Source organism: Saccopteryx leptura, chromosome 11 (genome assembly GCF_036850995.1).
Source record: "Saccopteryx leptura isolate mSacLep1 chromosome 11, mSacLep1_pri_phased_curated, whole genome shotgun sequence".
Taxonomy (NCBI): Eukaryota; Metazoa; Chordata; class Mammalia; order Chiroptera; family Emballonuridae; genus Saccopteryx; species Saccopteryx leptura.
This window is the reverse complement of record NC_089513.1, coordinates 50882552-50899923: the sequence shown is the minus strand read 5'-3', so window position 1 is coordinate 50899923 and position 17372 is coordinate 50882552. Positions and strand designations below refer to the sequence as shown.

The 17372-nt window shown below is 41.2% G+C and overlaps 1 protein-coding gene across 8 annotated transcripts in view; it reads left to right on the top strand.

The window, feature by feature from the left end:
- The window catches only part of DLGAP1 (DLG associated protein 1), a 978693-nt gene extending 961906 nt beyond the window's left edge, over positions 1-16787 (top strand). For 7 of the 8 annotated variants that reach the window (XM_066353621.1, XM_066353619.1, XM_066353620.1 and 4 more), the window contains 3 exons: positions 4130-4221; positions 11001-11153; positions 13970-16787. In XM_066353621.1, coding sequence (XP_066209718.1) covers positions 4130-4221; positions 11001-11153; positions 13970-14179 — 455 coding nt within the window. In that variant the 3' untranslated portion in view covers positions 14180-16787. Of the gene's footprint in view, positions 1-4129; positions 4222-11000; positions 11475-13969 lie in introns of those variants that run through there. The other variant, XM_066353626.1, reaches the window with a different exon arrangement.
- Positions 16788-17372: the final 585 nt, after the last annotated feature.

Here is a 17372-nt window from a genome sequence, read left to right as displayed (position 1 = left end):
TAAGACATCCCCTGAAAATAAGACCTAGCTAACTTTAGGAGCAAAAATTAATATAAGACACTTATTTTCAGTGAAACACGGTATCTATCTAGCACACTGCTTGGCACATTGTGTGCCCTTAATAAATATTTATTGAATGAATGAATGAATGAATGAATGAATGAATTTCCAGAACCAACAAGAACTATCCCTGCTCCGTAAAAACATAGTTTGAAGGTCGGCCTTGCCCACTAGCTTTTGCAGAGACCCCACACTTTGAGGCTTCTCTAGCTGTTTTGGCCATGTCCTTGAGGGCCAGACCAGCCCCTGTGCAGGTAACTACTACCATACTACAGTAAAATAATGAGATGCAAGGCTAACCCTGGAAAGATGCACTATAGCTAGGCCTGTTGCAGAACTTCCTGACACTAGGTTGGGCTGTATTGTATGCATGGAAAAAGCCCACAGCTGAAACTCATATAGCTTATGATCCTCTTCCCAGCATCCCTGACCGAAGTATTATATTTTCTTTGAATGCTGCTGAAGGTTACTGTGGAATGTTTTAGACCTGTTTCTTTTTTTCTTTTTTTTTCCCACTGTATAATTTTTTATTTTATTTTATTTTATTTTTGCTTATTAGCTCTAATAGTATTTTTTCTTTTTTTGTTGCTTTTCCCCCTCCTCCCAGAGTAGTTTCTGAGTGTCATGGAGATGCCTCTCTCTTCTTTATCTCATTTCTTTACCAACATTCAGCTTTTCTCCCCCTACTGTTCACTCCCACTGGTGTTTACCACTGACTATTTATTAGTATTGTCCTTCCTCAAGGCCTGTGTAACAAATATGAAATTTACTGCCAAGAGAAAAGAGTTCTCTCACACACCAAGTCACTGTATTGTGGACACATAAAGCAGAAAAAACTTACCATTAGAGCTTCTTCACTTAAAGTAAACGTTTAATTCTCTAAAAAAGAAAGTGTGGAGGGCAAAGAAGCGGGAGTTATCACCTGCTTGCCGCACGCCCTCCTTTGTCAGGCCTTCACTCCTGACCCAAATGGTCATCTCCCCACCCTGGGCCTAAGAAAGACCATCACGTGGACACCAGAAATGCAAATAATCCTGGAGTCAGTAAGAAATTTCTGCTCAAGGTTTATGATTGCAAAAACCTGGGAAATGGAAGGGCCAGAACTTCACCCCAGATATTTTTGCTCCAAATCTAGAGTTCTCACCAGACCATCTGAATGCAGAAAGATGTCCCTTGTATACTTTTAGAAGAAATCCAAGTTGCATGGTTGGGTGTGGCCTGGACTGCTGTTGGGAGCAGTCCTTTCTCCTCACTTGAGAACTGCTGTCTTACTGGGCTGTCCTTATCATGGCTGTCTATTAGTACAGGTAGTAAGCTGTAACAAAAACCTTAGCTCAAAGTTTGTATATCAGAATTGTTTGAGTTTCTTTGAAAGTTCCCAGGAGTTAAGCAATCCCAGTCAGCAAATTGGAGATTTAGGGATCAGTTCTAATCTCCCAGAGTTCTCTTGGAAATTTGCTGGTGTCAAAATCCTACCCTTGAGCAAGATAATTCAGAAAACTCCAAGTTTGCTTTAAGCCACGTGTTCCACTCAGGAAGTGCCTTCTCAGATCTAGGACAGGTCACCAAAGCACACAGCTGTCCCACGCAACCATGGATGTCTGGTTAACTTTGAATAATCCAGACTTTGATATTTTTCCTCTTCTCCTCTGGGCGGAGCAAGCGTGGGGCTCACAGTTGGTGCACCTGTGGAGAAAGGGTAATGTCCTTCCTGGTCCTAGATGATAATATACATACATTGCGTGCGTGCTAGGTAGCAGACATTGTCTTAAGCAATTCACACACATCCCACTTTTAACCTTAACAACAACCCTCAAATCAGTACCACTAACCCCAGTTTACATATGATAAAACGGATGAAGTGAACTAGCCATGGCAGGGGCTGATTTGAGTGTTGGAGCCAGAACCCTTGGCTGACTCAGGGCCTCAATTCTTAGCTACTGCCGTGCCCTGTGTCTTCATGTGCTGTCCCTTCTGCTTCCGGAGTGCCGAGAAAGGGAGAGGAGGTCTCGAACAACTGACTGATCAGTGAAAGAGGAATGGGATAACCATCTCAAAAGATTTTAAGCAGGTTGAAAAGAAATAAAAACTCCCCTGGGCAGGTAGCTCAGTTGGTTAATGTAGTCAAGCTTGTGGGTTTGATCCCCAGTCAGGACACATAAAAGAATCAACCAATGAATGCTTTAATAAGCGGAACAACAAACCAATGTTTCTTTCTCTCCCTTCTTCTCTCTCAAAATCAATTTAAAAAGCCTGACCAGGCAGTTGGCGCAGTGGATAGAGTGTCAGACTGGGATGCAGAGGACCCAGGTTCGAGACCCCGAGGTCACCAGCTTGAGCGCGGGCTCATCTGGTTTGAGCAAAGCTCACCAGCTTGGACCCAAGGTTGCTGGCTCGAGCAAGGGGTTACTCAGTCTGCTGAAGGCCCACGGTCAAGGCACATATGAGAAAGCAATCAATGAACAACTAAGGTGTCACAACAAAAAACTGATGATTGATGCTTCTCATCTCTCTCCGTTCTTGTCTGTCTGTTTCTATCTATCCCTCTTCCTGACTCTCTTTGTCTCTGACTCTGTCTCTGTAAAAAAAAAAAAAAAAAAAAAATCAATTAAAAAAGAAAAAGAAAGGAAAGAACTAAAAACTCTGCCCTGAGCCATTGTTGCCAGAGGGCTGTCAGGGGGATGCTTTGCTATCTACTGAGTAGGCAAATCTCTGCACAGCAGCTGTTTGGTGTGACTGGTGACATGTTGTACTGTTTATAATTGCCCTGAGTTACATGTGTGGGAATGCTGAAATATTAGAGTAGTGCCGAGGTATAATGTGCAGCATAAGCCATTAACTAGCCTGGCAGCTTTAAACAGAGAAGCAAATGTCTAGAAAACCCTGGGCCAAAATGAAGTTTCTTTTTCTTCTATTTTCTTCTTCTCAGACTTTGTGGGGAATGAGGTCAAGAAAGGGAGACCTGATTCCACTCTAAGTCTCAGGCTCTGTAAATTCACAACAAAACAGCAGCAACACCATTGCTTTCATCCTATAATCTGCCTCTCCCCCCTCCCCCCAGTCCCTTGTGAAGATTTCAAAACAGGGCAAGTGCACTTGGAGCAGTCTCGCCCTCTGGTTTTCTATGTGAACGAGGAGAGGGCAAGCAGAGTGCCTTCTCCCCTTCCTTCCCAGCAGGCAGAGCATGTTGAGAACGGCCAGGTGGCAAGGCTCCAGCAGGGCAGCTGTGCCCAGGTCCCCACCGGCTGGATGTAGAGCCTTCGGGACAATGCAGACTTGAGGAGAGCTCGGTGCAGAGCGCTCCGCCGCGTCTCAGCATGCCCGTCATTTGAAAGGTGTCTGCCTTAGACTGCACGGAAGGCAAGAAGTAGCTTGCAAAGGGAAAGATTTTCAGCACAGTGCATAGGGAATTAAACCTATATTAACAATAACATTGGACTGTGGAGTGGAAAAGCCGGAACGGTGCTGGCGTTTCCCAGGCAACAGGCTGAAAATGTGCACTCCTTAAAAAGTCTTTCAACGGGCCGGGCCGTGGCTCTCTCCTGACAGTACCAGTGGCTGAGCTCCGGGAAAATAATGAAGGCTATGGATGGGATATGGTGAGTGCCAAGAGGTCCCCCTCCAAGACAGGATGGCTTTTCTTGTATTTGGATTTGGGTTAGAAAAACAAATTAGGAGACCATGATTGCTGACACAATAAATCTGTAACTATACGGTTAAACACTTGCAATTCATCCTTGCAGTAGAAAGCAAACAAAACTGTTTGTCCCTTCTCTTGGTAACATCCAGGGCAGTGGTGGAAAACTCCGGTTATCCCTAAGAAATATGCATGATGAACGCGTGTGTTTTTTTTCCCCCGGTAGATTTTATGCTTGAACCTCGGAGCCTCTGTTACACAGACCAGCAGAGGAATGACCGGCCTGGGGCTGTGTGTTGCGTGTGCCTGCACTCTGTGTGTGTGTGTGTTTTCCTGAATTCTTACTGCATAACCTCCTTTTTGCTTTACCAGACTAAATCTCAACAATGAGACATAAAATGTGTAAACTTCTTGTATGTTTGCTCTTTTCAGTTCTAGGGAAAATCCGAACTGCAGTGGGCAGTGCCCAACTTCTCATGGCCCAGAAATTCTACCAGTTCAGAGAACTGTGTGAAGAAAACCTGGTAGGTAACCGTCCCCATCACTACCATTTCCCCGCTAGTACCGCGAGAAGAACGTGTCATGAGCACTGGCCCAACCAAAGTAAAACTGAGTTTAAACCGAGTCCAGGCCCACTGTGTTCTCTCGCCAGAGACAGTTTTCTGATGAATCTTATTTCCTGCTTTTCTTAAAATTAAAAATACTTACTTCATACTTAAATAATCTCAGAAGAAAAAAACCCCAATCAAGTTAAAACTCCATTTCCTGCTTTATGGTAACTGAAAATTTTCCATTTTCCTGGCTTTCACATGACACCTCAGATTTTGTTATTGCTACCAAAATAGGGAGCACCTTGCTATTCCAAAAATAATATTCCAGCAAATCATTTTGGATAATGATTGTCTTTCTGAAATAATCTGTCAGGTCATATTTCCAAATCAGAGTTCTCTGTTCTAATTCAAGGGCCAGAGATAGAGGGCATCACAAAGTATAGATTTGATCTCCCCGAGACAAATGAATCCACTTTGGACATGCAAAAACAAAATAAAGCAAAACAGAGACAAAAATACCACTACCAACAACATTTTTTTTTTCTTTTTACAGAAACAGAAAGAGAGTCAGAGAGAGGGATAGACGGGGACAGAGAGATGAGAAGCATCAATCATTAGTTTTTCATTGCTCATTGCAACACCTTAGTTGTTCATTGATTGCTTTCTCATATGTGCCTTGACTGCGGGCCTTCAGCAGACCAAGTAACCCCTTGCTTGAGCCAGCGACCTTGGGTCCAAGCTGGTGAGCTTTTGTTCAAACCAGATGAGCCCACGCTCAAGCTGGCGACCTCGGGGTCTTGAACCTGGGTCCTCTGCATCCCAGTCCAACGCTCTATTCACTGCGCCACCTCCTGGTCAGGCCACTACCAACAACATTTAAAAAATTGACTGCAAAATATAAGGGCAAGCACTTCCTCACTCATATCTGCCTTTTTTATTTTATTTTAAAATTTTCATTTTTTATTTATTGCTTTTAGAGAGAGAGGAAGGGAAAGAGAAAGAAAGAAAGAAACATCAGTCTTTTCCTGCATGTGCCCTGACTGGGAAAGGAACCCATAATCTTTGGGTATCAGGACAGTGTTCCAACTAACCAAGCCATCTAGCCAAGGCACATATGCCATTTATAAACTGCTACTTTCTCCACAAGTGTCATTCCAAAAAAAATAGCTTTTGCCCTGGCTGGTTGGCTCAGCGGTAGAGCGTCGGCCTGGCGTGCGGGAGACCCGGGTTCAATTCCCGGCCAGGGCACATAGGAGAAGCGCCCATTTGCTTCTCCACCCCCCCCTCCTTCCTCTCCGTCTCTCTCTTCCCCTCCCGCAGCCAAGGCTCCATTGGAGCAAAGATGGCCCGGGCGCTGGGGATGGCTGCTTGGCCTCTGCCCCAGGTGCTAGAGTGGCTCTGGTCGCGGCGCCCCGGAGGGGCAGAGCATCGCCCCCTGGTGGGCAGAGCATCGCCCCTGGTGGGCGTGCCGGGTGGATCCCGGTCAGGCGCATGCGGGAGTCTGTCTGACTGTCTCTCCCCGTTTCCGGCTTCAGAAAAATACAAAAAAAAAAAAAAAAAAACAACTAAAAAAAAAAACAACAAAACCCCCCCCCTAAGAAAGTAGCTTTTGTTAACCAGTTGTTGGTCAAGCTGGATCAAAGCAAAGATAATAAGAAGCAAATTTAATAATCTTGCTGAAAGTAAAAACATGCTCATATGTAATTTAATTGACCCAAACTATGATTTTAGAGTTTTAACCGCATCTTCTTTTAACAAGGACAAATACAGATTGAAAGAAATTTATCTAAACAGGACTCAGTCAAGAAAAGATAGAAAGCATGCAAAAATAAGTACTCTTCATCCCTCTTCACCAGGCTTTTCTTTTTGAAATTCTCTTTGGGGTCATCCCTTCCCTCCCACCCACCACACGCCCCCCACAACTATCTATAATTTGTTTCCTCTTTCTCAGCAAAAATGACCTGATCCTTCTTTCACCTTTTCAGAAATTCTATTCTGGATTACGAGATAATATATATTAGTAAATGTAATGATAAGTAAATACAACAAATATATTATTGAGCTTCACTTTGTGCTGGTCCAGAATTCCTGCTAATTTGTAAACTTCTAATGTGACACAGATCTTAATTAACACGATTCTTGTTCTTTAAATGTAAGAAAGCTCGGCCCTGGCTGGTTGGCGCAGTGGTAGAGTGTCGGCCCGGCATGGAAGTCCCAGGTTCGATTCCCAATCAGGGCACATAGGAGAAGCACCCATCTGCTTCTCCACCCTCTCCCTCTCTCCTTTCTATCTCTCTCTCTTCCCCTCCTGCAGCCAAAGCTCCATTGGAGCAAAGTTGGCCTGGGCGCTGAGGATGGCTCCATGGCTTCCACCTCAGGTGCTAGAATGGCTCCGGTTGCAATGGAGCAATGCTTCAGATGGGCAGAGCATTGCCCCTAGCGGGCTTGCCGGGTGAATTCTGGTCAGGTGCATGTGGGAGTCTGTCTCTCTGCCTCCCCGCTTATTACCTCAGAAAAAAAAAAGTAAGAAAGCTCACAGGAAGCCATGCTTCTCAAACTGGCTGCCAGAAACACCTGGAGCCTGAAGCTCCAGGCACAGAGCATGCCTTTTAAAAGAACTATATAATAGGCAGGAAAACTATGAGGTGGAATACAAGCATTATGCATATTTTGAAGATGAAATTGCAAACAAAATATCTTGAAAATGTGCCTACTTCCAGGAAAGGTTTGCCTAGTTAAAGCCATCTTTTAATGTTTCCTAGTTCCTGATGAGCTCACATCCCTTGGCCACTAGAGGAACTTAGGTGGCAAAATATGAGAAGCAAGTTAGAGGTAGACGAAGTAGAACTACACTGCAGGCTGAGGGCCACTGATGATGGTCAAGCCATGCCCTAGGAGAGAAGGTCAAGGAGCCCACTACATCAGACCTTATAGAGCAATTGTGAAATTATTTTTACGGTGGTTCTTTTACAGTTGAGGAAAATGGGCATGGAAAGGCTAAATAACCTGACCAGGGACACATGGTAAGAGGTGGAACCAAGATTCAGATCTTAGTCTCTTTGACTCCAATCCCTGTAAATTCACCTGCCACCCTACTTATTCCTTAGAATTTGAGCTGCACTCCTCACCCTCAAAGAGGAACCTGGGGCTGGTCAGTCAGCTCTACGTCCTCTACAGCAGGAAGCATGGTGGCCCGGTGGTAGCATTGTTTAGGTCTACGAAGCTGCATAAAGATAGAACTAAGATTTGTCACAACTAAGACCCAGCTCTCCTTTCTTGAGTTCTTATTCTGAGGAGGAGAACACTTGAATACCTACACATCATCTCAGACTAGATTCTCAGGCATAGAAAGAAAGGATGAGAGTTACTTATTCCAACAAAACTTAACCAAGGAACCCGGCCCTCCTCATCTTTTCACACTCTTCACCATTTCTGACCTCTAATTGTCGTGGTTCGGACTAAAGCTAGCAATACAACTCTTCTTGTAAGCAGGATGTCACATGACCACTGACTCAGAGACTAGCTGAGTGCCTAAGCTTTTTCTCTCTGTTTCTTCGTCTACCCCCTTCGTGATGTGGGCAAAAGAAATTCTTACTGAAGAGGGAACAAATTGTTTGTTATACAGAGTTAAAATAACTTTTTTGATTATTGAACTATCATTTCACACACTGGTGCACGGAAAAATTTAGCCAGTAGGGTTTATGACCTAAAAGACTTTAGTGAACTCAGAATATAAGCAATTTAGTTTTTGGTTATCAAAAAGAAAAGGAAATATATTGTGAGATTATAAAATCTTACATTTGAGAGGTACTTTGAAAAACTATTATCTCAACTTAAGTATTAAGAAACTTTTTTAGTTTACTAAATTAAAATACTACAGAGAAACTCTTTTATAAATTCAGGTGTCATTAGCATAGATTTAATACTAAAATAACACTTTAGAAAAGTGTTTTAGAAATTTACTTCTTCCAGTGAATTTCAGAATTATGGGTAGTTTTAGAACTATGTTTATAAAAAACATCTTTACTTGTATTTATTCTGAGTCTAGACCAATAATGCTCATCCCTTCAAAGGGCTAAAAAGTTCTTTCAAACCTATTAATTTTGATGGTCACCAACCTTACACTTTCTGAAATTCTGGTATCATTTTTTTATAGGGGTTGGTTTTTAAAGCACAACTATCCTCAAGTTATTATGTGGCATGAAGTTTCACAGTCTATCATCCAATTGCCTGGAATACTTAGAGGTAGCCAGAATTGACCCTAGCTGTGAGCTCCCACCAATCTAACTATGAATGCATTAGTTTCTACTGCAGGTAGTATTTAACAACAAGCAGGACACCTTTGGCCCTGGCCAGTTGGCTCAGTATTAGAGCATCAGCCCAAAGTGTGGATGTCCCAGGTTCAATTCCTGGTCAGGGCACACAGGAGAAGCGACCATCTGCTTCTCCAACGCTCCTCATTCATCTTCTCATTCTCTTTCTCTCCCTTCCCCTCCCATTTGCTCAAGAGCATTGGCCCCTGGGCGCAGAAGATGGTTCCCCGGAGCCTCTGCCATAGGCACTAAAAATAGCTCGGTTATGAACATGGCCCGAGAAGGGCAGAGCATCGGTCCTGAGGCCAGGTGGATCCTGGTCGGGGTACAAGCGGGAGTTTGTCTATCTGTCCTCCTCTCATTTGGAAAAGAATAAGTAATTAAATAAATAAATAAATAAATAAATAACCAGCACAACACCTTCAAACTCTTAGTTATGTTTTTCTGTCTTAGATCATATAAATTATTTTCTAGTACTTGTCAGAGATATGTGGGTGGAGTCAAAGAAAGTCAATCCTCGATACCAAAGAAAGTTTAACATTGTATAGCAAATTGTATAGCAAATGGGTCACTGTAGATTCTATGTATATGTATAGATATATGCTCTCATGTTTGCTATATTATGGTATGGTCAGTCTAAAACTAAAGCATTTCCAAATGATTTTGCCAAAGTACGTAATGTAATTGAATTACTTCTTATATTAGTAACATCTTAATTGTTATACATATGGCACTTTGATAATTCAATTATTTTTTACTCGTCATCTGTTTAGCTTATCACTTCACTCAACATTAGTATTAAAACAAATCATATTTTAGATTCCATATCTGTTCTCTGAAGAAGCAGGTAGTCACATACCAACTCTAACATACTGCATTTGTTTCAAAGATGGTATTTTCATTGAAGTATATTTTTATATGCATTTTTTAAAGATTTTATTTGTTGATTTTATGGTGGGGGTGGAGGGGATGAGAAGTATCAACTCATACATAGTGCTTTATTTTAGTTATTCATTGGTTGCATGTCACATATGCTTTGACCAGGCAAGTCCAGGGTTTTGAAACAGCAATTTCAGCATTCCAGGTCAACACTCTATCTACTTGTACCCCCACAGGCCAGGCTTTACATGCATCTTGTTGTGAATCATACATTCTGGATTTTCAAATATTTACTCTCCCCCCATACTGTACTTACTGATAGATGTTTTATTACAAAAAAAAAAAAAAAAGTTTTACAACCTTGGCATTTGAGAATCACTTACTCAAACAGATGTGTATATAAAATTACCATCTGAAGTGGAATCTAAGATAAAAGTCAAGCTCATAAAAACAAAAGAAAATTGTTTGCTAGGTAGGGACTAAGGCAGGGGTCCCCAAACTTTTTACACAGGGGGCCAGTTCACTGTCACTCAGACCATTGGAGGGCCGGACTATAAAAAAAACTATGAACAAATCCCTATACACATTGCACATATCTTATTTTAAAGTAAAAAAACAAAATGGGAACAAATACAATATTTAAAATAACAAGTAAATTTAAATCAACAAACTGACCAGTATTTCAATGGGGACTATGCTTCTCTCACTGACCACCAATGAAAGAGGTGCCCCTTCCGGAAGTGCGGTGGGGGCCGGATAAATGGCCTCAGGGGGCCGCTTGCAGCCCGCAGGCCATAGTTTGGGGACCCCTGAACTAAGGGATGGACGATATAAAGAGAAGCTGATATAAAGAGAAGCATACAAATTTTCAGTTGGACCTGACCTGTGGTGGCACAGTAGATAAATCATCAACCTGGACTACTAAGGTTGCCAGTTCAAAACCCTGGGTTCGCCTGGTCAAGGCACATACTAGACAAGCTGATGTTTCCTACACCTCCCCCATCCCTCCCTTTCTATCTCTCCCTCCTGTTTCTTTAAATTGCTTTAAAATAAAAATCCTAAGGGGAAAAGAAAACACCTTTCAGTTAGGAGATTAATACAGTCGGAAGATCTAATGCATGACATATTGAGTACAGTTGCTAACTGTACTATGTAATTGAAATTTGCAATTTGCTAAGAGAGTAGAACTTAATGTTCTCACCAAAAAAAAAATTTTAAGGTAAATATGTGAGGTAATAAATATGTTAATTAGTTCAAAGGAGGGGATTCTTTCACAGTGTATAGCAAATTATCATATTTTACACTTTAAATGTTTTATGATTATTATTTGTCAATTATAAATACCTCATGAAGGCTGAAAAAAATATATATATATATAATTTTAAAATAAATTTACCATTTGTAAATTACCATAAAATTACCACTTTTATCTCCTGTCTAAAAACCAAAAGGAACTCACCCTCTTTATGTTATAGGAACTATTTGAAATAGGCACTTTAGCGTGTGCTTGTTGTCATGGATTGCTTCTAAAGCATGAATATTCTTCTTTCTCTTGTACAGAACCCTAATGCTCATCCAAGGCCCACCTCCCAGGATTTGGCGGGGTTCTGGGACATGCTGCAGTTGTCCATAGAAAATATTAGTATGAAATTTGATGAACTTCATCAGTTAAAGGCCAATAATTGGAAACAGATGGATCCTCTTGACAAGAAGGTAGAACAATGTAGATTTTGTATGGTTCATTTAAAAACCTGCACAAACACTGGACAGTCTAAATAGGCTTCTGCATTTCAGTCTTGCTGTTTACAATGTGAAATGGAGCTGATATCATATTAATTTCATTGTAATGACAATGTTTACATAGTAATCACTTGGGATATTATCTGTAATATGTTTCAGCCATATTTTTAAAGAAAAAATCTGTCTTTGTGAATTGGAAAATGGGAATGTGGCTTTTTTGTTAATTAAACTTTAAGTTAAACCATTTTAGTCACTGGAAGCAACTGCCTCCATTTTGCTTTTTAAACTAAAATAAATGACATCTTCAGTGCATGATTACATAGAGCAAGAGTTCAACTTCATTACATCCCTAGGATGTGTTTCTGAGATCAATAAGAAGCCCTGAGGACTAACTGGCTTTGATAATCATTTCATAAATATAGTAATAAAGAAACCACTGTTGTTCAAGTCTAAAAATATACACACCATCAAGTTTCACACTAATCAAAAATGCTGGGATTTTTTTTTTTTTTTTCTCTTTAAAAGAGTTTTACTTTTGGTTGATTTCCTTTGGGGAATATGTTCATTGGGTTCCTCATGCAACAGCTTAAAAAATAAAGACTCAAATTTTTTTTTTTTTACTTTAATGAATAAACTGCAGTTTTCACATTTGATTATGGTGGTTCTACCAGGCTCACACAGGTATACAACATTCACCTCCACCTCCCTCGGCTGGAGTGTCATGCACAACCTTTTAATGCTTCGCTTTCCTATGACCTGAGGTCAAATAGTTTAAAGAGATTCAACTATTAAAATTGTGTAAGGCTATTTATTCCCCTGAAGCGCTGGTGGCGCTGCCCTTTCCCAATCTCTTCATCTGCCAGAGAGCTAATAGCAATCCGACCATTCTGTTGCTGCCATCAAAACATCAGGGTTCTTGGGGTCAGTGGGCTCCCAGGAGAAATCCAGTCCCAAGGGACAGTGCATAGTAGACAGGACAGCAACACTGTCATCACCGTCCCTCATTTCTGATTCTGTCACCGTCAACCTGAGGGTTTTAATGTTAAGCATGAAAGTATCATTGATGTGTGTGTGGCCTCTCACTCAGGAAGCCAAACATTTGCACTTAACATCTAGTTTTGTTGTGTTTTTTTTTTTTAATCTGTGTTTAAAATTGTCTGCTAGATAAGCTTTTGAATTAGTCCTATTTTAAGAAAACACTACATTCTACACATCCTGGCAATTTAGTTTCTGAAGCTGATCACTTTAATTTTCCATTTATTGATTTAAAAAATTGTTTAAAAATAAAATTGTGCAAGGCTAGGAAAATATGACTAAAAATGATCAGTATTCATACTTTTTAAAAAAAATCCACCAAGGTGCTCAATAATGGAGATTTAAAATGTCCAAAAGGCACGATGCTAAGAACTGACATATGTAATCTGTTGACATTCACACAGTAAATCATTAATTCACTTGATTTCGAAGTCGTTATACACTTTGTCTATGATCAGAGCTTTTCATCACCGCATGAACTTTAGGGGCAAAAAAATGAATGAGCACAATCAGAGTTGGCAGAATATTGTTTACACCCGGTGCCTCCTTTTTCTGTCCTCTGAGCCACACCCACTCTCCCTTAAACTGCCGGAGGGCAGCTCCAATGTAGTAAGTTTAACCAGGCTCTTCACCCACTAGAGCAACGAGGATCTGTTGTGATGAACGTGAGTGTTAAGGTACAAGGAGCGCCCTTTGGAGAGTCATAGAATCCGTATTTTAAGATGCTTTCCACATTTATGAGACATTTCATATTTATTTATGAGGACTGAAAGTATTATATTAAAGATGAAAACACTCACATAGACCATTCTGCAGCCTGACAGTTATTCCTCCTTTGCGTAAAATATCCTTTGTAATCTAGATTTCCTTCTTTCCCACTGCATTTTTTTTCCCTGCCTACGTCATGAGTTGTTTTTGTTTCTGCAATGGCATTGAAAAACATGTTTGACGGTTTGCTGTTGCTAAGGCAGATGAACTCTCCCAGTACTGTGTTGAGTTTTCATGGCAGTGTTTGTCCCTGTCACTGGACTCACCTGCTGCCTGCTGGGCCACAGTCATTCTGAGGCCGCTGAGTGACACCCAGCAGGATGTTTTAGGAGCCATTTCAGTAATGATTCCCAGCCAGCCAGAGTGTAGGGATTATCAACCTTTTCCCTCCGGGGTGACCCTGGAAGGTATATCGCTGTGTGTTTGTGTGTGCTGTGCAAATGAGTGTAACTCACTGTGACATCTACAAAGCCAAAGAACACAGTCTTGTCATCTCTTCTCCACATTTGGCAATGTAGGTTTGGTGGGCCTGGGGAGAGGGCGGTGACGGTTTTAAACTCTGACCCGGCTCGCGCCAGTTGCCCGGCTCCTTAGCGGGATGCAGAGTTCTAAGACGCTGCTGCGGCTGCCACCCTTGCGCGTCTCTGGCACCCCGAAGAGTCTGGAGCCTCCAGAGAGAACCACACTAAATGTGCTGGAGCCGCAGTCTTTCAGCAGGGGGCATTTTAAATACCTACAGCTTTTCCTTGGAGAGATCTAGTTCTACAGTCCAGCTTTAGCCTTAAACTTACCGGGGTTTTTTCCCTGCATCTTTTGAATACCCCATCGAGAATAATGAAGAAAAAATATATATTCAGTGTGCAGATCAGAACTAACCACCCTTAGGTTTAAAAAAAAAAGTGTGTTCTAACTACTGACCTATCCCAGTTTTTCCCAAGCTTGTCCTGAGAAGCTGTGTAATGTCCTGAACCTTCTGCTTTGATCAGGAGAGAAGGGCCCCTCCTCCAGTGCCAAAGAAGCCGGCGAAGGGCCCCGCGCCGCTGATCCGGGAGCGCTCGCTGGAGAGCTCGCAGCGCCAGGAGGCCCGCAAGCGCCTGATGGCCGCCAAGCGCGCCGCGTCCGTCCGCCAGAACTCGGCCACCGAGAGCGCCGAGAGCATCGAGATCTACATCCCCGAGGCGCAGACCCGGCTCTGAGTCGCCCCGGCCGGCCCGGGCCGCGCCGCGCCGCGCGCGCCCGCGGCGGCACCGCCAAGTATCTGTCCTCCCCTCCGCCCCTCCGCCTTCCGAGCCCGTCTGTCTCTGAGCCCAGTGACTTCCATTGTCGCGGTGTAGTTGTTCATCTTGCAGGAGCCGTCCCCCAGTCACCCCTCTGCCCGGACCAGTTTGCCCATGTTCTTCACAAGCTTCGCCACCTGTACTGATGCGTCACCTTGCCTCACCTGGATAGCCAACCCATTTTTTCTTGGTAAACCAAATCCACCTGTGTAGAAATAGCCCCTTTAAGTCACCTGCCATCCTCAGTTCTCCCAAGCTAGTCTGTCCCTAGAGCTCAGCAATATAAAACCGTAGGGTATTTCAGAAATCCAGTATCACAGGGTGATCCTTTGGGACTTAACCGTCTTCCACGCGAAAGAAACTAGGGCTCCGCTTCCCTTTATTTCCCCGAAACAGTTATTATTTTGCAAAGCAGATAGAGCACTTTATTTCCAACCTCAGAAATCACGCCATCTCACCGGAATCAATGAGTGACAAACCAAGAGGGGACCAAGTAGGGCTGGGGGCTGGGGGACCCGGATGTGTAGTGGGAAAGGGAGAAGCAAAATCTGCAGGTGCTGAGGGTACCTGCAACCACTCACAGCTGCACAAACTGCCTCACTGTTACTTCATCAATCACTGCTTCAAATGTGTCAATCAGCAGAAGATTGTAAATTCGATCTTTCAGGGAAATTAATCTATTCTGAAAGGCAATAAAATGAAGAAAGGCAAGGCAAAGGAAGCACTGAGAGTTTAAGAGACTACATAAGGGATATTTTTGTTCTATTATTAAGAAAATTTAGATTTGAGATGTTTTTATCAACTTTTATTGTACTGTGTATATTATATTGTTGTGGTGGTAGGGGATCTTAAAAGGGGAAACTGTTGGTTCTATTAATTTCTTAGTGTCATCCCGGGGAGCCTACCTAATTACACATATGCTTATGAAGTGTTATAAGTGGCAGCCAGGCTGTTTTCAGAGAAGAGTTCGGATTTTCCTATCATCCCTTTGAATGCTACACATCCCATCCCTTTTAACTTGTTGGTTCATATTGCAGACATATTCCCATCTATAGTCTTTTCACACTATTACACAGTCCTATCATCCCCCAGCATAAGGATTTTGTCCTCTGTCAACTGATAAAATAAATTTTCTACCCCAAGATTCATGCCTCATTCCAAGGAGCTGCCACTCATTTTGAAGTCCCAGGTAGTGAGAGAAATTTGACTTGCAAGGTTCAGCAACCACAAGGAGAGGGGGAAAGTCACGACTCACAAACACTGAAAGAAACCCAGGCTTTTGGCAGAGAATGTTGATTTAAGTTTTAGTCATGATGGATGCGCAGTATGCACTTTGCGTCTAGCTGAAGTTATCTTCAAATGCCCTTACTCGTAGCTGTTCTGTGGTAATCTTAAAGTATCACTGGCATTTTATGTCCAGCTCCAACCCTAAAGTATTAGAAATTATCATTGAAAAATGAAACTTTTTAAAACACACATCAAATATGCTTGTACCAGAGAAGCTTTTTCCAAAAAAAAAAAAATTAACACTCGCATAGCCAGGTGCTAATTTCATTTTATTTATGAAATTAAGAGAGGTGATGGGTTCTGGCAACAACTATTTTCATGGACATATTCTAAAACCACTAGAGAATTTGCTACCTCTCAGAGCCATTGATGCTTTGAGCTATCTTTATAAACAGGGCACAAATGTTTACTGCAGTGGTTTACAAGAAAAGGGCTACTAACTTATTTAAAAACAAACTTTTAACTAGAGAGTGAAAAAAGCACCTTGAGTGCTTTGTAAAATTGGAGCATACAGAGATTTTGAGCTTCAAGTATTTGCTGGTTTTAAAAAGAATGTATCTTTCTTTTACTTTGTAGCAACAATGGAAGGTCACAGAAAATTTGCATCAATTGCAAGGCCAACTGCCACTTTGGGTAGCCTAGGGTCACCTTCAATCCTGCAAATGATTTAGAATTCACAGATTAACGTGAAGGAAGCAGAATCCATTTGAAGACCCATGTTCCCAACTACAGCTCTGTGCCCTGAGGTAGAAATAAGATTTGGATTAAGAAATAGATTTCTAATACAATTCAAGATTATCCTTTAGTATTTTCTTTGGAAACTGATTTAGCCCAGGATATTTTAAAGAGAGACAAGACAAGGCCTATTTATCTTGTCTATGTGAATGGTATTTGTATATTCATAAGCTATTTTTGGTAAAAATTTTAAATCTTTTAGCTAAATGCCTGCAGGCATCATGACCTTACCTTCCTTAAAAACACAAATTGCACACTTTATAAAGAGCCAATTATTGATGTTAAAACATGACCCCACATAAAACTGCTTGTTAACCACTCACCCCTTTAACTGACATCCATGAGTATAACCTTTGTTACATTGTTCTTTTTGATGTAATTTGTAGAAATGTTTTTTAGTTCATAATGGAAAATGTATGTACCCTGAAAAATTACTTATTTTGTTTAACTTTGGTATAAAGCTGTTTGGGCATTTTCTTGGGGAGGGAGGAATTACAAAAGAGTTCATCTCCCACATCAAAAATGTTCAAAGAAATTAAGTATTTATTATATTTTTCACAGATGTTTCCATACAATTCACATAGCCTTTTGTAAAGAGAGATGAAGAAATGGATTAAAGATTTTTAATATTTGAAATGGTAAATAGAACTAATTTATTTGTAATATATTTCTGTTATTTATAGATGTTTCCTTAATGTTTTATTGTGTATTACCACTTTAATTTAAGCCTTATCCTTGTGAATTTACCATTTCTTTTTTAAAACATGTCTAGATGCATATTTTAAATAACTGGAATGTAAATCACTAGCATATCTGAATTCCCAAATGTAATTTTTAAAAATTATTTTGGTTTGGAAAAAAAACAGATTCATTTGAAAGCCTTCAGATGGAGGGGTGGGGAACATTTTTATGGCTTTATGAATTGGAATTTCATAGGCTTAGCTACCTAGATTGTGTGGACAAAAAAAAAATGTAAATAGATGAATGTTTCCCATAATGTAAAAAGAAGAAATTAATAAAATAATTAATGCACTGCTTTCAGGTCTGCATGTTTTCACTACAGAGTCCTGCTTCTTCCAAAATATATATA